Source organism: Salmo salar, chromosome ssa04, assembly GCF_905237065.1.
Source record: "Salmo salar chromosome ssa04, Ssal_v3.1, whole genome shotgun sequence".
Taxonomy (NCBI): domain Eukaryota; kingdom Metazoa; phylum Chordata; class Actinopteri; order Salmoniformes; family Salmonidae; genus Salmo; species Salmo salar.
This window is the reverse complement of record NC_059445.1, coordinates 71,809,252-71,831,460: the sequence shown is the minus strand read 5'-3', so window position 1 is coordinate 71,831,460 and position 22,209 is coordinate 71,809,252. Positions and strand designations below refer to the sequence as shown.

At 42.7% G+C, this 22,209-nt stretch overlaps 1 protein-coding gene across 1 annotated transcript in view; it reads right to left on the bottom strand.

Moving 5' to 3' along the window:
- The window catches only part of kirrel3a (kirre like nephrin family adhesion molecule 3a), a 278,710-nt gene that overhangs the window by 26,076 nt on the left and 230,425 nt on the right, over positions 1-22,209 (bottom strand). The window contains exons 7-10 of the mRNA XM_014197820.2: positions 12,019-12,167; positions 11,111-11,238; positions 9,588-9,714; positions 6,950-7,050 (exon numbers count right to left, since the gene is read on the bottom strand). Of these exons, the coding sequence (XP_014053295.1) occupies positions 6,950-7,050; positions 9,588-9,714; positions 11,111-11,238; positions 12,019-12,167 (505 nt within the window). The remainder of the gene's footprint in view (positions 1-6,949; positions 7,051-9,587; positions 9,715-11,110; positions 11,239-12,018; positions 12,168-22,209) is intronic.

Genomic DNA, 22,209 nt, shown 5'->3' with positions numbered 1-22,209 from the left:
AATGTTTGTTATTTTACACTTCACTAAATGGTCTTTCTCAACAACTAGGCTAAACTAAACACCTGAACGTTTATGGTGTGTGTGTGTGTGTGTGTGTGTGTGTGTGTGTGTGTGTGTGTGTGTGTGTGTGTGTGTGTGTGTGTGTGTGTGTGTGTGTGTGTGTGTGTGCGTGTGCGTGTGTGTGTGTGCGTATCTGTGTGTGTTTCTGTGTGTGAATGTTGGACTTAATTAGAGTCACAGCTGTGACAGTGTTATGGCCGTCTTGGGGTACAGGCTTGGTGGGCCCATAATTTGCATTCCCAGCACTCATCCCAGACCTCCTTGGACTTGGAATTGTTAAAGTGCTCCATGCACACAATGCAGAAGTTTGAATCTTCTGCTTCAATATACTTTGTTTTGGCTTTTTTCTTAGGCAGGACAGTTTTTTGTTGTTGTTCAATGTGGTTTGTCTTGGCTTGCTTCTTTCCAGCTGTTTTTTTAGGCAGGGCAATTTTATAAGCCTCCTGAGTGCTTGACTTTTTATGCTTTGCTTCCAGTGCCTGCTTGATGGCTTGATGGGTGTATTCTCCAAAATCTGTTTTTCTCCTCTTCCTACCTACCTTGTTGTAATTTTCCTAGGCCCTGCTTTTGGGAAGGGGCGTACATCAACTGGGTTGATATCAGAAGAGTAATCAGGTGTTTCCCAGCCACAGAAAGCGTGAACCACCGCATTTAACCATGGAAAGGCCTGGTAATATGGCAGAATATAAAGAGCATAGTTATTCACTCCGCAAGGCAATCAAACAAAGTAAATGTCAGTATAGAGATAAAGTGTAGTCGCAGTTCAATGGCTCAGACATGAGACGTATGTGGCAGGGACTACAGACAATCACGGACTACAAAAGGAAAACCAGCCATGTCGCCGAGACCGACGTCTTTCTTCCCGGACAGGCTAAACACATTCTTTGCACGCTTTGAGGATAACACAGTGCTATTGACGCGGCCCGCTACCAAGGACTGTGGGCTCTCCTTCTCTGTGGCCGACGTGAGTAAAACATTTAAACGTGTTAACCCTCGCAAGGCTGCTGGCCCAGACGGCATCCCTAGCCGCATCCTCAGAGCATGTGTTGTTTACGGGCATATTCTATCTCTCCCTATCCCAGTCTGCTGTCCTCACATGCTTCAAGATGGCCAGCATTCTTCCTGTACCCAAGAAGGCAAAGGTAACTGAATTGAATGATCATGCTGTGCTTTGAGAGACTTGTCAAGGATCATATCACCTTACCCTTACCTGCCAACCTAGACCCACTTTAATTTGCTTACTGCTCCAATAGATCCATAGACGATGCAATCTCCATCACTCTGCACACTGCCCTATCCCATCTGGACAAGAGGAATACCTATGTAAGAATGCTGTTTATTGACTATGGCTCAGCATTCAACACCATAGTACCCTCCAAGCTCATCATTAAACTCGAGGCCCTGGGTTTGAACCCTGCCCTGTGACACTGGGTATTGGACTTCCTGATGGGCCACCCCTCAGGCGGTGAAGGTAGGAAACATCCTCTCCACTCCGCTGATCCTCAACATTGGTGCCCCACAAGGGTGCATGCTCAGCCCCGTCCTGTACTTCCTGTTCACCATGACTGAGTGGCCAAGCACGTCTCCAACTCAATCATCAAGTTTGCAGATGACACAACAGTAGTAGGCTTGATTACCAATGATGATGAGACAGCCTACAGGGAGGAGGTGAGGGCACTGAGAGTGTGGTGCCTGGAAAACTACCTCTCACTCAATGTCAACAAAACAAAGGAGATGATCGTAGACTTCAGGAAACAGCAGAGGGTGCACCCCCCTATCCACATTGACGGGACAGCAGTGAAGGTGGAAAGCTTCAAGTTCCTTGGTGTACACATCACTGACAAACTGAATTGGATCACCCACACAGACAGTGTGCAACAGAGCCTCTTCAACGTCAGGTGCAACAGAGCCTCTTCAACGTCAGGAAGCTAAAGAAATTTGGCTTGTCACCTATAACCCTTACACATTTTTACAGATGCACAATTGAAAGCATACTGTCGGGCTGTATCACCGCCTGGTACGGCAACTGCACCGCCTGCAACCTCAAGGCTCTCCAGAGGGTGGTGCGGTCTGCCCAACGCATTACCGGGGAAAACTACCCTCCCTCCAGGACACCTACAGCACTCGATGTCACAGGAAGGCCAAAAAGATCATCAAGGACATCAACCACCCGAGCCTCTGTCTGTTCACCTTGTTATCATCCAGAAGGCGAGGTCAGTACAGGTGCATCAAAGCTGGAACCGAGAGACTGAAAAATAGCTTCTATCTCAAGGCCATCAGACTGTTAAACAGCCATCACTAGCACATTAGAGGCTGCTGCCTATAGGCATAGACTAGGAATCACTTGCGACTTTAAGGAATGGAACACTAGTCACTTTAATAATGTTTACATATCTGGCATTACTCATCTCATATGTATATACTGTATTCTATACTATTCTACGGTATCTTAGTCACTTAATAATGTTTACATATCTTGCATTACTCATCTCATATTTATATACTGTATTCTATACTATTCTACGGTATCTTAGTCACTTAACGTTTACATATCTGGCATTACCCATATTTATATACTGTATTCTATACTATTCTATGGTATCTTAGTCACTTAATGTTTACATATCTGGCATTACTCATCTCATGTGAATAAACTGTTTTCTATACTATTCTACTGTATCTTAATCCGTTCCACTCGGTAATCGCTCGTCCATATGAATATAGTCTTAATTCATTCCTACTTAGATTTGTGTGTATTGGGTATATGTTGTGTAATGTGTTAGATATTACTTGTTAGATATTACTGCACTGTCAGAGCTAGACGCACAAATATTTCGCTACACCCGCAATAACATCTGCTAATCACGTGTATGTGACCAATAACATTTTATTTGATTTGAGTGCCTACAGAAATCAATGGTAGACCGGTGAGCTGGGGTTGTCAAGGAGAAGAACTACCTTTTTTCTAGGCTGACCCGGTATATTTAGCGAAGTGTTCAAGGAAAAGGAGGAAGTCATTCTCCTGCATCCATCCGGATCCATTTCCACTTCCAACACATCCAATTAGTCCATCCCGTACAACGTAGTCGTGGTATCTTTTACGTGGGAAAACAAAAGTTGGGGGGAGTTTCCTATTGCATTTATAGCACATGTCATTGACACGAGCGTACCCTTTCTGCTGAGATGATTGCGCCAACCTGTTTGGTGCCACGTTTCGAGACCACTCTATCAGGTGTGATTATTCCTGTCTCGTCAACATTCCATATAGCATTGCCATCAAAGCTGTACTTATTTATCACCTCTCCCAGTTTGCTAAAAAACTTTGCCACATTTGTTCTGTTGAAACTTGTGGACAGCAACAGCACTCCTAATGGAGAAAGTAGGGTATCGCTTTAGGTAAGACGAGAACCAGTCTGCTCCCGCCATAGAGGTCTCATCCCATGACTGAGAATGCTTGTAACCATATTGTAACCATATTGTACAGGTAGGCACATTTCCTGACCTGTAACAATAGACCTGTAACAATAGAATAAAACATGTTCAATACTTCCCCCATTTAATACTTAATAATTTACATTGGTACTCCCTCCTTTGACATTAATTGCCACCAACATTAACTGCTAACTTTGCCCTGACTTACTCCTCACTAATTCCTATCAAGTGCTTAACTCACGGGGAGACAATTCATAATATTTACATTTACATTAATATAAATTAATTAAAATAATTAAAATTACATTAATAAATATATAATATAAATCAGCTGCCCTCAATAAATACTCGGACAACTTGTTTCCTGTTTCCACTAAAGTAGCCTACGTGAGGAAGCTCTCTAGACCCCTTCTCCAGTAGCTACTTTCTCTCTTTGCAGAATCTGTACAGTGTCACATGACATATGTCATACTTTGCAACAGATCTGATGGACTTCCCCTGCTCTGCTACATCATTTGACGCTCTTTTCAAAGTGCGGAAAGGTACTCTCCTGTCTGTCTTTCTTTTCCATGATCTAGGCATGCTGGAAGTTAAAGAAAACATCCAGTTTTACTTGGGTTAGTTGTAAAATCTTCTCACAAATTGTTACAACTAACCCTGAACCTTGCAGCCATTAATTAGCTAGGTCCATTTCAGGTAAATGTTAAAACTTTAGCATTGCTAACTTGCATCAAATATCTCTACACAGACTGATTATAACCCTGATATAAGTTTGATGAAAGGAACTACAAAGCAGTTGATGGCATCACAAAAACACATTTGGTCAAAATAATTACTTTCTTACCTCAAAATCAGATTTCTGTCAATAGAATCTGCAGAGTTTATCACAGGGACTTGCTTTTTCACATGAGGGTTTAGGATTAAACTGAGCATGTGCACAGCGAATCACATGATTCTACCTCGCTTCTGATTGGAAGAATTGCAAGTGTTACAACTATCCTGTGTTACAACCATCCCCGCTCTCCCCTATAGGATCGGGTACAGCACAAACATCAAATTGTAGGCATAGAGGATTGGCATAATACATGCAGCTCCAAAAATGTGTTGGTGAACAAGAATATTAACTGTTTACTTTACAAGCTCACCAGCAATGGGGCATCAAGCAACAATTACTAGCATAGGCCTATTGGTCTTTTGGCATGCTAAAACAGCTTGAAATGGATCATTTACTTATGAAGATTGCATCTGGAATTTGTTTGTGAAATGAATTATTACTGTGACAAAGATGCGCCATAGGCGCGTCTCTTCACTTGCGCACTCCAAACTCCAGTGGAGAGCGCTTTGTTCTATTGTTGAAATGTTTGCTGTTTCTTTCACAGGTAGCTTAGTGGTTAGAGTGTTGGACTAGTAACTGGAAGGTTGCAAGATCGAATCCCCGAGCTGAAAAGGTAAAAATCTGTCGTTCTGCCCCTGAACAAGGCAGTTAATCCACTGTTCCTAGGCCGTCATTGAAAATAAGAATTTGTTCTTAACTGACTTGCCTAGTTAAATAAATCTAATCCATCTAATCCTACAATAATTGCTAGCATTTAATCATTCCATCCCCGTAACATTTATTCCAATAATTAAGACATTTCTGTTTCATGTTTGATATACATTTTCATTTACCATTTCTTACCCTCTGAGTGGGCCCGATGTTTATTGTGAACATTAACGTTCGCAAGACTCATGAGGTAGAAGTTCTGTTTATTTACTTCAATGTATGGTTTCTTTTGTTAATATTTCCAGGGTTATGTCGGCGTTCCTTGTGTCTGTGTCCTTATGTCTCTATCATTCTGGTTGTGCATAATAGGAGCGCCTCAGTGTGCATAGAAATAGGCTACTTGGCCTGAACGCCATGCTTTGGAGTCAGCAGTCTACAGTGAATAAGATACAATTATTGTTCTATTTATGAATCGTGATGAAATATCATTAATAATCGTTAAGTCCGATTAAGACGAATGTACCAATGGAGGTGGAAATTGCCTTTTATATTGTAGAACCAGTTTATTGGTTGTAATTGACAATTGGGTAATTGTATGGTCTTGGGCCAAGTGCTTATATGTAACTGTTTGAGCTCCTTTTAGACAGATTTGATTTGGTTTCTCAAGTGGAGGCTGTGCAGACTTGCCCTCTACCTGTGTTCGTTCAGAACAGACTAAGCCTGATACAGAGGCTATTTCTAATGGGCTATTGCCCGTGGATATTTTGTAAACCTACTTGTATATTTTGTATGATATCGAGAGGTGGCCTAGAAGGCAGCTGGAGAGGTGACCTGTAAATAAGTATACACTCTAAGCCCGTCAACCTGCCTTGCCTTCTGCTGATTTCATGCCCTTACGACTGCTACAAGTCCCTATTTTACAATTACATACTCAAAATGTGTTGTAGACAAAATAATGAAAAGGGCTGCCTGGTAGCCTCAATAAATAGACACAGATTTGAAGTTGAACAAGTCATTGCATGTATAGATTTTTTTTAACTTGATTTGAAACTTCACTCGACATGACTTGTCTTAGAATGCACGACTTGGACTTGACTCAAGACTCGACCCGTTCTACTCGGGGACTCAATTTTAGACTCGGACCTTGTGACTTAAGACTTGCTTGTGTATCGAATAATAGTGACTTGGTCCCACCTCTGCTGATTAGTATACGTCAGGAATGGGATGAATCCCTCCATTTCCACTATGAAGGAAATATTAGTCTGTTTCAGGAAAGGTTTGATACTCTGTTATCTTAATGAGGATAATGACTTCTAATTTTCTATTGATTTGCCTTCACTTCCCTTAATGTATTTCGTTACTAGCCTACATGTCTATGAGATCTTTCTCTATGGACTATGCCATCTTGTTTACCTTAGGATAGGATATTCATTAGGATATTCTTTGCCGTTGATTATTCTACGTTAAGTCCTTAGGGATGTCCTCACATGACCTACTTTCTTATTTCTTTAGGTCAAGCTCATTCATTTGGTTTGCACTGCTTTAAAGGGATATTTCACCCAAATTACAAAATTCCATAATCGTTTCCTTACCCGATACAGTCTACAAGGTAAGACAGCAATCCATACTGTTAATGGTAAGGAAGCCAATAAGTAATTTTGTACATCTAAAGGTAGACTATCCGGACTATCAAAATAAAGTGTAACCAATCATTTCGTATGCAAGGATTCCCTCATATAGTTTTTTTAATCTACTTTTGCCCCATTGGGATCCTTTGTTTCCACCCCACCTATCCTTGGCCATATTTAGGCAAACCTCCACATTCTATTCATAACAAATGTCCACAGTCATTTATTGGTCAATGATTGATTTGAGGCATGTACACATCTTCATCATGTTAAAACAAATAAGGCCCCTCGTTGGTTGGAACATAAAATACATGTTTTTAGAAGGAAGGAGGGATGTGTTACTCACAATGCGGTCGGGAGGAGGAGTGCTGCGGATGAAACACTTGATCTGCCCCTTCTCCCCGTAGAGGACTTGCTGGGTCTGGGTGCTGGAGATAGTGGGAGGACCTACAGCATGGCCAAGGGAAAATAAGTCAATCATTCCAATAAAACACCCACATACATCAACAGCCTATCAGATGGCGGGGAAGGCGAAGGCCACATGCATTATAATACTTTCTAGTTTACAATAAAACGGAGACGAGCAATTATTCATGATGAGATTTTAACTCGTTTTTCTTAAGGTGAGATTCACGGCATGATGAAAAGGTTGTTTTCATTGCTTAAAGGCTAAGAAAGAGAAGAAAAAGTGTTGAAGGTTTGCGTGGGCAGCAGAGGACAGTGGAAGGGTTAGATAAAGGTCTAGAGAAAACAAAGTAATTCCACTTCGCAGTCCTGTGCGTTAGTTCCATTTCACCTCCTGCGCCTGTGAAAGAAAACCTTAGAAATGTGTGACCTTCGACTGACACAGTGTGACGTTGACAGCCTCCCAAGTCAAGGAGCTCTTACAAATTCCACAACTACTGACCATAAGAATAACAAACATTACAGTGCAAAATGGGCTTCTCAATACAGCCAAACGTATTCACACAGGGGCCCTGTGGGGGAGCTCGAGAGATCTGACAAAAGACGTGGAAGCTCAAAAGAGTGCTATAATTAGATAACTTTATTTCCCATTACTTTATCTTGGAGCAGCTCTCCTGAGTCACCGGAGGAGGAAAACAGGGCGGATGTATTTATTGGAGGAGAGGAGAGGAGGTGTCACTTGTTTGTGATTGGAGTGGGGAATGAAACTAGGATTCACTAGCCTGGAATCCAAACAGTTATACAATATCATTCTTAACCAAAACCGTTCCAATCAGCCTCCGCTTAGAAACAATGGTGATGGGTGGGTTTCGTGCGAAAACCCATGAGGCCAAATGCTTCACTTTTTCAGGTTGTCAAATAATGGACTTCTTAACAGAAGCTTCAAGGAGAGAAAAAACCTCCTTTGCAAAGAAGGAGAAATTCATAAAAGCCAAACCTCTATCTTATTGGTTCAATACAGCAGAACTGTATTACACTGTATGGGCTCAAGGGTGAAAGCTTTCATCAAAACAGTCAGTCTATATGCCTCCAGAACCCTTTTTCATTAACTGGTTAAACCTGCAATGAGAGCAGACAATAAGAGAGCCCCTTTGGCAAGCGAGAGGGGGAAAAAAGTACAATTTCAAGTCAGCCATTTTGTGGTGCTACCTACGACCCTGCATATTCTTGTGGCGTGAATTTTATGATGATATCCCGGCTTCAGAAATTATTCTTCTATGGAGGAGTTATTCAATAGAGCTCGCCATCGATTGTGTGACCTTGACTTCAGGCATATTAAACAACTGTCTTTGTTTACTATTTATTGATTAGTTAAAAAAGGTTGCAATAACTTCTCATTTAGCCTTGGCCAGCTGTCACACCACTGAGATAAGGCTGGGAGATTAGTCCATTTGCAATCGATGTAAAGACGTGTTTAATCACCTTTAGTTGCATTTATCCTGTGCTGTTTATTTCTGGTGCAACATGCTCATTCCTAGGTGAAGTCATTGTCAATGACATTGATTATATTAACGAAACGCTAACAGACAATTACCGTTTTATTCCCTTTCAGATAACACACATATTTCTAATATGTAAAATACATGTTAAGTATGTTTATCTTTAAAATATTTCCTCTTTGAAAGACAAGGAACAATTGAAAGTACACTAGTCTTAAGACAACATTTAGGCTAAGCTTTGATGTCAGAAAGCCTGGAGACATCAAAACGTATCTGTAATAGGATAGGGTTATGCAATATTATGAAAGAATTGAGTATCAACAATTATTGACAGCCATTGTGATATGACAGATATCCTTTCATTGAAATAGTGTCGCGCTTGTCGTCGGTTAAAGAGGACCAAAACGCAGCAGGTATGTGAATGCTCATCTCGACGTTTTAATAAGTACCAAATGAACACAAAAATAACAAACAGGAATACGATCGACAAAAACAGTCTGACAAAGCATAAGGCTAAACGCAGAACAATCTCCCACAAATGACAAACACAAACACACCCTAATATATGGGACTCTCAGTCAAAGGCAAATAGACAACACCTGCCTTCAACTGAGAGTCCCAACCCCAATTAACCAAACATAGAAACAGACATACTAGACTCAACATAGAATACATGAAAACCAAACAGTGCCCAAAAACCCCGGAATACTTAAATCAAATGCCCCTTCAACAAACACACCATCCCGAACCACATAAAACAAATACCCTCTGCCACGTCCTGACCAAACTACAATACCAATTAACCTTATACTGGCCAGGACGTGACAAATAGTTAACAGTTCATTTGTACATACTAAGTTACAGTCCTAGCTGTAAATCAATGCTATTTTTCATCCTGTCAAATGCAAACTATGTTATTATGACCCACTGATTTTGACTCCCCTAGTGTAGATATGTCTCCGCTTTTACCTTATTGTCCCTGAGTCCAGCTAGCCTGAAACATGTCCCTAAGCTTGGAACAACTTCCACATTGAACTTGGAAATTAATTTAGCATTCATCCACATGTGAAATGTACTTACCATTCACAGTGAGGGACACTTCCTTCTCTCCAGCTCCAACTCGGGGGACCACCGCCCGGCATACGTACTTCCCAGCATCCTCCTGCCTCACCGCCTTTAGCGTCAGGATGTTCTCATTGCTAAGCACCTGTGGAGGATCAAGGTCAAAGGTCAGACTGGTGATAAAACGGTCGTCTCTTTATTCAAGGCTGCAGCCAAGTCCTTCCGTCCAACCCCTGTATCAGCTAATCGAAAACCCAATAAGCCCTCACCAAAAGGAGTGCGGCACACACTTAGTCGTCTGCAAGGCCACCTGAGCCACTGCTTTAATAAACGGTACGAAAGGGTATGTTAACTTCAGAATATCAACATGAACTGCATGGGTGGAATTGCGTATACCACAGACTGAAAGCGGTGGACCATGTAAAATAGATTCTTTTTTAACCGATACCATTATGAAGGTACAGTGTGATGTGTTGAGAGTCTGGGCCCTTTTCTAGTTTTTCTATCAGTCTCTTGAAATGTCTGAATTTGATGACAAGAGCTTTTCCTGGATAAATACAGAGAATAGCATATTTGATGCACATGTACATGACATTCACCTCTAGGTGAATGAAGAATAAAGCTGCATTGGCACAGTATAAAAATGAATACCTGTAGAATAGAATACATCTTAGAATAGAAAATAAAATAAGACAATAGAATAGACTAGAACAGGATAGGATAGAACAGGATAGAACAGGATATGCTAGAACACGATAGGATAAAACAGGATAGGATAGAACAGGATAAGCTAGAACAGGATAGGATAGAACAGGATAGGATAGAACAGGATAGGATAGAACAGGATAAGCTAGAACAGGATAGGCTAGAACAGGATAGGCTAGAACAGGATAGGCTAGAACAGGATAGGCTAGAACAGGATAGGATAGAACAGGATAAGCTAGAATGGGATAGGCTAGAACAGGATAGGATAGAACAGGATAGGATAAGCTAGAACGGGATAGGCTAGAACAGGATAGGATAGAACAGGATAGGCTAGAACAGGATAGGATAGAACAGGATAGGATAGAACAGGATAAGCTAGAACAGGATAGGCTAGAACAGGATAGGATAGAACAGGATAGGCTAGAACAGGATAGGGTAAAACAGGATAGGATAGAACAGGATAAGCTAGAACAGGATAGGATAGAACAGGATAGGATAGAACAGGATAAGCTAGAACAGGATAGGCTAGAACAAGATAGGCTAGAACAGGATAGGGTAAAACAGGATAGGATAGAACAGGATAGGCTAGAACAGGATAGGATAGAACAGGATAGGATAGAACAGGATAAGCTAGAACAGGATAGGCTAGAACAGGATAGGCTAGAACAGGATAAACTAGAATAGAATTGAGTAGAATAACAATTCATTAGAACTGAATATAATAGATTAGAACAGAATAGAATATGTCATTGCCCTTTAGAGGGAATGGGTCTTGCAAAATATGCAACTGGCAATAGAAGCATAATAGAAAGAATGATGGTGATTACAATTCCTACCACTCCAGAGCCGCGTTTCATCCACACGATGGTGAGGGAGGGGTTTCCTGTCCAGGCACAGTTGAAGATAGCATCTGATCCCTGGTCCACCTGTAGGGACTGTGGCTCAGCAGCCATTCTGGGCCCAACTGGAATCACAGGAACAGAAATGGTTACACTTTATTTGAATAGTCATCTATAGATGATCTACAGATAATCAAGCTACGGTATCAACAGGCTAATAACTTCAACTATGTTGATACATTACAAGTTGTGGGGTTAGGGTTACGGTTATGGTTAGGATTAAGGTTAGGGTTATGATTAGGATTAAGGTTAGGGTTATGATTAGGATTAAGGTTAGGGTTATGGTTATCATCAAGATTAAGGTTAGGGTTATGATTAGGATTAAGGTTAGGGTTACGGTTAGGGTTAGCATTACGGTTATGATTAGGATTAAGGTTAGGGTTACGGTTATAGTTGGATTAAGGTTAGGGTAAGGATTAAGGTTAGGGTTACAGTTAGGATTAAGGTTGGAGTTATGTTAGGGTTACGGTTAGTGTTAGTGTTACGGTTAGGGTAAGGATTAAGGTTAGGGTTACAGTTAGGATTAAGGTTAGAGTTATGTTAGGGTTACGGTTAGTGTTAGTGTTACGGTTAGGGTAAGGATTAAGGTTAGGGTTACGGTTAGTGTAAGCATTAAAGTTAGGGTTACGTTAGGGTAAGGAATAAGGTTAGGGCAAGGGATAGTGGATAGTTAGTTGAAATCTTGTTGACAGTTAGCTCAACATCTACAAACCTTCTATTTGGGACTATCCATGTAGTGGATGTGATTCCAACTGCCTGTAGCTAGCTAGTTATAGTTCCTGAGTGTGTTTTCTTAGGGACTACTCATGGTAGTGTGTGTGTGTTACTTGCGGACTACTACTCACAGTAGACGTCCACGTTCCTGCTGATGTTGGTACTGCCCAGTGCATTGGTGACCTCACAGGAGACAGGCTCGGTGAAGAAGGAGTGGTCCACAATGACCTCATAGGTGTCACCTGACACCTCTCTGATGATGCTGCCCCCTTTGGCCCATCTGAATATAGGCCACAATAGAGTAGGTTGAAGAGTTAGACTTAGACCCTGATCTAATGGTTAATGTTAGTAATGTGAGAGGTGAAGCTGATCCTAGATCTGTAACTATATCTGTACCACACTTGGGGAAACTTCCACAGTCACAACATGGAAGAGGGAAGACAATGTGGGCTATGACATCCAACCAGTAGCCCTTTTGGAGGTGGATATCAAAGACACAAATATTGCAATACATAGGAAATATGGTGCAATTTGGGACGCAACCAGTGGTAACGTGTTGCATTCAAGCGCAATTTCTTGCTGTGGTCTGCAATTCGCTGAGCATAGCGAAACAACAAAAGAAAAAGTGGCTTTTTTGTTGTTTCGTGCATTGCTTTTTCTTTTCTTCATTTGAGCATATTCATGTGCTGCTTGGGAGCATGGTTGAGGAGGAGGACGAGGGGAGGAGGAGGAGGAGGAGGGGAGGAGGAGGAGGAGGAGGAGGGGAGGAGGGGAGGAGGAGGAGGGGAGGAGGAGGACGAGGGAGGGAGGGAGGAGGAGGGAGGGAGGAGGAGGAGGAGGGAGGGGAGGAGGAGGAGGGCATTATAATATAGGTGCTCTCACTTCGTGTCTGTCTTTTGCCCACTTTGATGCTGAAGTCATTTTATTGAGAAATAAACAAATTGTCTATATGAAGAACCTTGCCCGGCATAAGCATATCTCACCATCACTAATAGGCAGATCAGGCCCCTGAACAAATAAACTATTGTTTACATTGACAGAAGGGGAACAAGTTGAAGGGATAAATACACAGGACCCAGTTTGGAATAAATGTTATGAATTATTATGTATGCCAGGCTATATATCGGAACAAAACATCACTTGAGGATTCTGAGTGAAAAGAGCGATGAATCATGCATAATTAACTTGGACGAACATCTTTGAACATCAAATGTGTTGTTGTTTGTTTTGTGTAATGCTATGGTTCAAAAGATGGCCTGGTTATAGTTGTACAAATTTAGAGAATAAGATTATGAACATGCAAAACATTCTCAGTGAATACAGACAACACAGATATATCCTAGATTTCTTGTCAAAAACAGAAAGTCCTGTTTTCATGTGTTGTGTTCAATTGTTGTAACTCTGCGATTGCGTCCCAAATGGCACCCTATTCCCTTTATTCAGGTCGCAATTGTAAATGAGAACTTGTTCTCAACTTGCCTACCTGGTTAAATAAAGGTGAAATAAATAAATAAATAAATATACTTCAATTATTTTCACCAGAGCCTACATAAGGAATACGGAGCCATTTGGGAAGCAACCTTCATGTACAGTAATAGAACACGCTATTCACTTTCGATGTGCCATCTTGACTCATATCGACATTCTCTTCCAGAAACATTTCTCAACTGTGGAATGTCATTTGAGAAGTTTCATCTAATTTCCACACAGGCTGCGCCCCAACCTATACATACAGTACCAGTCAAAAGTTTGTACACACCTACTCATTCCAGGGTTTTTCTTTATTTTTACTATGTTCTACACAGTAGAATAATAGTGAAGACTTCAAAACTATGAAATAACACATATGGAATCATGTAGTAACCAAAAAAGTGTTAAACAAATCAAAATATATTTTATATTTGAGATTCTTAAAAGTAGCCAATCTTTGCTTTGATGACAGCTTTGCACACTCTTGGCATTCTCTCAACCAGCTTCATGAGGTAGTCAATGCATTTCAATTAGCAGGCGTGCCTTGTGACAAGGTAGGGGTGGTATACAGAAGATAGCCCTATTTGGGAAAATACCAAGTCCATATTATGGCAAGAACAGCTCAAATAAGCAAAGAGAAATGATAGTCCATCATTACTTTAAGCCATGAAGGTCAGTCAATGCGGAAATTTTTAAGAACTGTGAAAGTTTCCTCAAGTGCAGTCACAAAAACCATCAAGTGCTATGATGAAATTGGCTGTCATGAGGACCGCCACAGGAAAGGAAGACCCAGAGTTACCTCTGCTGCAGAGGATAAGTTCATTAGAGTTACCAGCCTCAGAAATTGCAACCCCCCAAAAAGTTTCAGAGTTCAAGTAACAGACACATCTCAACAACAATTGTTCAGAGGAGACTGCGTGAATCAGGCCTTCATGGTCAAATTTCTGCAAAGAAACCACTACTAAAGGACACCAATAAGCAGAAGAGACTTTCTTGGGCCAAGAAACACGAGCAATGGACATTAGACCGGTGGAAATCTGTCCTTTGGTCTGATGAGTCCATATTTGAGATTTTTGCTTTGCTTTGTGAGACGCAAAGTAGGTGAATGGATGATCTCCGCATGTGTGGTTCCCACCGTGAAGCATGGAGGAGGAGGTGTGATGGTGTGGGGGAGCTTTGCTGGTGACACTGTGATTTATTTAGAATTCAAGGTACACTTAACCAGCATGGCTACCACAGCATTCTGCAGCGATACGCCATCCCATCTGGTTTGCGCTTAGTGATACTATAATTTGTTTTTCAACAGGACAATGACCTGTAAGGGCTATTTGACCAAGGAAAGTCATGGAGTGCTGCATCTGATGACCTGGCCTCCACAATCACCTGACTTCAACCCAATTGAGATGGTTTGGGATGAGTTGGACCGCAGAGTGAAGGAAAAGCAACCAACAAGTGCTCAGCATATGTGGGAACTCCTTCAAGTTTATTGAGAGAAGCTGGTTGAGAAAATGCCAAGAGTGTGCAAAGCTGTCATCAAGGCAAAGGGTGGCTACTTTGAAGAATCTCAATTCTAAAATGTATTTTGATTTGTTTAACACTGTTTTGGTTAATACATGATTCCAATGTGTTATTTCATAGTTTTTATGTCTTCACTATTGTTCTACAATGTAGAAAATTGTAAAAATAAAGAAAAACCCTTGAATGAGTAGGTGTGTCCAAACTTTTGACTGGTACTGTATATATAGTGCATAACTTTCACCAGAGTTTCCCTATGGGCCCTGGTCAAAAGTATTGCATTATACAGGGGATAGGGATCCATTTGGGACGAAGCCACAGAAGCAATGCATTTCGTACAAACCAGACCCCAGATGCCCTACGACAGTCTTCCATTTTGCCAAAGACATTTCATCACAAAGACACAGTGGAAAGTGACAGCATTGAAGGAGATCAAGTAAACCAAATCTCCTGAAAATCAGAAAATATTTCACTCCCTTACAATGGCACTCGAAAAACACAGCTTGATGATGGCAAGGACGAATTCCAAAAGGTTGATGCTGTCTGCTGTTAACGTTTTTTCAACATCCCTTCTAAATTCAAATGTAACCTTTCTTTCTGGTCTCTCTCAAGCCTGTGAATGTCAGAACAGAACAGTGCTACATGTCTGATTCTCATCCTTTTCCCAGTCACTTCTGAATTATTCAAGAACAATAGTATATTAGCACCGCTTTGAACATAACTGTATGCACAAACGAATCCATTCAGCTTTTTACAGTTATTGAAGCACTGTTCATGTTGTCTATGATCTTCCGCTGTCAATTTCGAATGCAGGGTGGCACGCTTACATGCACACGCACGCACGCACGCACACACACACACACACACACACACACACACACACACACACACACACACACACACACACACACACACACACACACACACACACACACACACACACACACACCTCCCAGAGCAACAAAAAAATAAACAATGAAACAAGTTCATGTCCATATACACGGATAGAGTTTGTGTTCACATCACCCACATGTTCACATCAAATAGCCGTCAAGCTAAATCTGTGCAATTGAGTCTTTCTCATCAGACACCTCAGTAGTCACAAATGAGGAAAACAGAGAAAAAACCCAGTAGCAGCAGCAGCGACACCAACACCAGAACCCCCCATGTAGATAAGAAGCATACTTTATTTGCAAGCAAAACCAACTAATTCGCCTCTCTCCCCATCGCTGCCCATCTCGGCAGCTTTATGATAAACAAACAGTTGCTAATAGAGTTAGCTGCCAGACCTCCCTCTCTGTCGATCTCGCCCCTTCAGCTTGCTGTCTGCCTGGCAGAGGTAGGACTAGGAGGCACAACAAGGCAGTTGAAATTAATTGTTGCACGGCAGCCACCTGTCCCCCTTTTGTCTGACTTGTGGGCAGATTGGCTCTGAACGCACACCCCTGTGCTGTCACCACTCTATCGTTCAATCAGATGGCCTGTATTACATTTTCTCTTCCCCCTCTACTAATTGAGCTTGAATGAAAGACCACCTGGGTTGTGTCTCAAATGGCACCCTATTCCCTAGGTAGTGCACTACTTTGACTAGGGCCCATATGGCTCTAGTCAAACATAGTGCACTATATTGGGAATAGGGTGCCAATATGGACACAACCCTGATTACCATATATTATTACCATGACAACAGATTAGATATTCATCTCCAAACCATTAGGTCTGGAGTCCAACCCATCTCTCCAAGTGTCCAAAACATCATACTTCCTCTGAGTAAAATGAGGAAGAGAAGGAGGTCTGGAGCATCTGAGATAAGAGACACATCCCTCTTCCTAACCCTCATCATTCCCTTCATCCAGATTCCAGGCCCAACCTCACAGCATCGACAGCATCCTGTTCTGAGCTCTGAGGCCTCTGAGAAACTCTCCTCATTTCACACGGAAAAGAGCAGCTCTCAGGTGATCAATAGCCATGCATCAGCTAAGAGAGCATTAAAAAGGCAGTGAGAAATGAGCTTGTCCTTATGCAGCTTTAAAGAGAGAACAGAGGAAGAGTAGAAAGGAGGGCTGCGTCCCAAATGGAACCATATTTCCTATTTAGCTCACTACTTTTAACCAGAGACCTATTGTTTTCGACTTAAGGGGCTAGGATTGTCTTGACTCAGGTCACATTTTCTTCTGTATCATGACCATCCATCAAAGGCACAGGTACTCACACACACCAACGGACATTGTAACAATAATCGGCAGGACAATGGTGAACAAAGGGCACACTTATACAATTACTAATCAAATGGGAATATGGACCAGAAGTGCGTAATGACCGTTCCGGAGGGATCCGTGACACTTTGATGTGTCTGGGTGGTTTAATACATAATCCACAGCATAATAATTAACTTGACCATGCTTAAAGAGATATTCAATGTCTGATTTGCTATTGTTACCCATTTACCAATTACTCTCCCTCTTTATGAGGCTTTTGAAAAGCTCCCTGGTCTTTGTAGTTGAATCTGTGCTTGTATTGAATTCAATACTTGACTGAGGGACCTTACAGTTGTTGTATGTATGGGGGACAGAGGAAGGGCTAGTCCTTATAAAATCAAGTCAACCCCTGTTATTTCTTATAAAGTGAGTCCATGTATATTATTATGTGATTTGTTTAGCCAAATGTTACTCCTGAACTAATTTAGGCTTTCCTAAACGAAGGGGCTGAATACTTCCACTACCTCTCAAAAGTTTGGGGACACTTAGAAATGTCCTTGTTTTCCATGAAAACCTTTTTATTTTTTATTTTATTTCACCTTTATTTAACCAGGTAGGGTAGTAGAGAACAAGTTCTCATTTGCAACTGCGACCTGGCCAAGATAAAGCAAAGCAGTTCGACACATACAACAACACAGAGTTATACATGGAATAAACAAACATACAATCAATAATACAGGAGAAAAATCTATATACAGCATGTGCAAATGAGGGAGGATAAGAGAGGTAAGGCAATAAAAAGGCCATGGTGGCAAAGTAATTACAATATAGCAATTAAACACTGGAATGGTAGAATGTGCAGAAGATGAATGTGCAAGTAGAGATACTGGGGTGCAAAGGAGCAAGATAAATAAATACAGTATGGGGATGAGGTAGATTGGATGGGCTATTTACAGATGAGCTATGTACAGGTGCAGTGATCAGTGAGCTGCTCTGACAGCTGGTGCTTAAAGCTAGTGAGGGAAGTAAGAGTCTCCAGCTTTAGTGATTTTTGCAGTTTGTTCCAGTCATTGGCAGCAGAGAACTGGAAGGAGAGGCTGCCAAAGGAAGAATTGGCTTTGGGGGTGAACAGTGAGATGTACCTGCTGGAGCGCGTGTTACGGGTGGGTGCTGCTATGGTGACCAGTGAGCTGAGATAAGGGGGAGCTTTACCTAGCAGAGACTTGTAGATGACCTGGAGCCAGTGGGTTTGGCGACGAGTATGAAGCGAGGGCCAGCCAACGAGAGTGTACAGGTCGCAGTGGTGGGTAGAATATGGGGCCTTGGTGATAAAACGGATGACACTGTGATAGACTGCATCCAATTTGTTGAGTAGAGGGTTGGAGGCTATTTTGTAAATGACATCGCCGAAGTCGAGGATCAGTAGGATGGTCAGTTTTACGAGGGTATGTTTGGCGGCATGAGTGAAGGATGCTTTGTTGCAAAATAGGAAGCCGATTCTAGATTTTTTTTGGATTGGAGATGTTTAATGTGAGTCTGGAAGGAGAGTTTACAGTCTAACCAGACACCTAGGTATTTGTAGTTGTCCACATATTCTAAGTCAGAACCGTCCAGAGTAGTGATGTTAGACGGGCGGGCAGGTGCGGGCAGCGATCGGTTGAAGATTATGCATTTCATTTTACTTGCATTTAAGAGCAGTTGGAGGCCACGGAAGGAGAGTTGTGTGCCATTGAAGCTCGTCTGGAGGTTAGTTAACAGTGTCCAAAAAAGGGCCAGAGGTATACAGAATGGTGTCGTCTGCGTAGAGGTGGATCAAAGAATCACCAGCAGCAAGAGCGACGTCATTGATGTATACAGCGAAGAGAGTCGGCCCGAGAATTGAATCCTGTGGCACCCCCATAGAGATTGCCAGAGGTCCGGACAACAGGCCCTCCAATTTGACACTCTGAATTCTATCAGAGTAGTAGTTGGTGAACCAGGCGAGGAAATCATTTGAGAAACCAAGGCTGTTGAGTCTGCCAATAAGAATGTTGTGATTGACAGAGTCGAAAGCCTTAGCCAGGTCGATGTATACGGCTGCACAGTAATGTCTCTTATCGATGGCAGGTATGATATCGTTTAGGACCTTGAGCGTGGCTGAGGTGCACCCGTGACCAACTCTGAAACCAGATTGCATAGCGGAGAAGGAACGGTGGGATTCGAAATGGTCTGTAATTGTCACGCTCTGACCTGAGAGAGACGTTTTATTGTCTCTATTTAGGTTTAGTCAGGGTGTGATTTGGGTGGGCATTCTATGTCTGTGGTTCTATGTTTGGGATTGCTTTGTTTCGGCCGGGTATGGCTCCCAATCAGGAACAGCTGTACATCGTTGTTGCTGATTGGGAGTCATACTTAGGCAGCCTGTTTTTCCTTTGGGTTTTGTGGGTAGATGTTTTCAGTTTAGTATTTTGTGACCTGACAGAACTGTTGGCTGTCGTTCATTGTCTTGTTTGTTTTGAAGTGTTTCTTATTATTAAAACATTAATATGAACACTCACCATGCTGCGCTTTGGTCCCCTTCTCTCTTCAACGACGGCCGTTACAGATCTACCCACCAAAAACGGACCAAGCAGCGTGGAGGGGAGCAGCACCAGGAGTGGATGAAGCAGCGTGTTCGGGAGGTGATGGCATCCTGGTCGCTGGAGGAATTGGAGGGAAGAATAGACTGGACTTGGGAACAGCTATTTGAAGAGGTAGCCCCCAAAAAAAGTTTGGGGGGGGGCACACGGGGAGATTGGCGGAGTCAGGCGTTAGACCTGAGCCAACTCCCCGTGCTTACCGGAAGCGGCGTGGTACTGGTCGGGCACCGTGTTATGCGGTAGAGCGCATGGTGTCTCCAGTGCGCGCTCATAGCCCGGTGCGCTACATCCCAGCCTCCCGCAAGTGCCATGCTAGAGTGGGCATCGAGCCAGGACGGGTTGTGCAGGCCGTGCGCTCTAGACCTCCAGTGCGTCTTCAGGACCCGGTCTATCCTGTGCCTGCGCCCAGAACCAGGCCTCCTGCATGTCTCTCCAGCCTGGTGAATCCTGTGCCTGCGCCCCGAACCAGGCCTCCTGCATGTCTTCCCAGCCTGGTGAGTCCTGTGCCTGCGCTCAGAGCCAGGCCACCTGCATGTCTTCCCAGCCTGGTGAGTCCTGTGCCTGCGCCCAGAGCCAGGCCTCCTGCATATCTCCCCAGCCTGGTGAGTCCTGTGCCTGCGCCCAGAGCCAGGCCTCCTGCATGTCTTCCCAGCCTGGTGAATCCTGTGCCTGCTCCTAGAGCCAGGCCTCCTGCATGTCTTCCCAGCCTGGTGAGTCCTGTGCCTGCTCCTAGAGCCAGGCCTCCTGCATGTCTCCCCAGCCTTGTGAGTCCTGTGCCTGCGCCCAGAGCCAGGCCTCCTGCATGTCTCCCCAGCCTGGTGAGTCCTGTGCCTGCGCACAGAGCCAGTCCGGAGCCGCCAGAGCCGCCCGCCAGTCCGGAGCCACCAGAGCCGCCCGCCAGTCCGGAGTCGCCCGCCTGTCTGGAGCCGCCAGAGTCGCCTGCCTGTCCGGAGCCGCCAGAGTCGCCCGCCTGTCCGGAGCCGTCAGAGTCGCCCGCCTTTTTTAAAATTTAAATAATAAATGTGCCCTTCAAACTTTGCTTTCATCAAAGAATCCTCAATTTGCAGCAATTACAGCCTTGCAGACCTTTGGCATTCTAGTTGTCAATTTGTTGAGGTAATCTGAAGAGATTTCACCCCATGCTTCCTGTAGCACCTCCCACAAGTTGGAATGGTTTGATGGGCACTTCTTACGTACCATACGGTCAAGCTGCTCCCACAACAGCTCAATAGGGTTGAGATCCAGTAATTGTGCTGGCCACTCCATTATAGACAGAATACCAGCTGGCTGCTTCTTCCCTAAATAGTTATTGCATAGTTTGGAGCTGTGCTTTGGGTCATTGTCCTTTTGTAGGAGGAAATTGGCTCCAATTAAGCGGTGTCCACAGGGTATGGCATAGCCTTCCTTCTTCAAGATCGCTTTTACCCTGTACAAATCTCCCAATTTTTGGTATGGTATGCGGATGTTATCATTTTCATTTTAAAAAGGTGCCACAAAGAACCTTAGTGTGTGACACACTGAAAAAAACTGAACAATGGCAAATATACAATGACAAAATATACAATGATCCGAACACCTGAAACGTAGATTTGTCTGTCCATAACACTTTTTTCCAATCTTCTTCTGTCCAGTGTCTGTGTTACTTTGCCCATCTTAATATTTTATTTTTATTGGCCAGTCTGAGATATGTATTTTTCTTTGCAACTCTGCCCAAACGGTCAGCATCCCGGAGTCGCCTCTTCACTGTTGACGTTGAGACTGGTGTTTGCGGGTACTATTTAATTAAGCTGCCAGTTGAGGACTTGTGAGGCATCTGTTTCTCAAACTAGACACTCTAATGTACTTGTCCTCTTGCTCAGTTGTGCACCGGGGCCTCCCACTCCTCTTTCTATTCTGGTTAGAGCCAGTTTGCTCTGTTCTGTGAAGGGAGTAGTACACGGTGTTGTACGAGATCTTCAGTTCCTTGGCAATTTCTCGCATGGGAATAGCCTTCATTTCTCAGAACAAGAATAGACTGACGAGTTTCAGAAGAAAGTTATTTGTTTCTGGCCATTTAGAGCCTGTAATCGAAACCACAAATGCTGATGCTCCAGATACTCAACAAGTCTAAAGAAGGCCAGTTTTATTGCTTCTTTAATCAGGACAACAGTTTTCAGCTGTGCTAAAATAATTGCAAAAGGGATTTCTAATTATCAATTAGCCTTTTAAAATGATACACTTGGATTAGCTAACACAACGTGCCATTGGAACACAGGAGTGATGGTTGCTGATAATGGGCCTCTGTACGCCTATGTAGATATTTCTTTAAAAATCTGCCTTTTCCAGCTACAATAGTCATTTACAACATGAATAATGTCGACACTGTATTGCTGATCAATTTGATGTTATTTTAATGGACAAAAAAATCGCTTTTCTTTCAAAAACAAGGACATTTCTAAGTGACCCCAACATTTTGAACGACTATATTTGATTTGTGAATGTTTTATTATTATTATTTTTTTATTAAAATCTTTCACTTTGA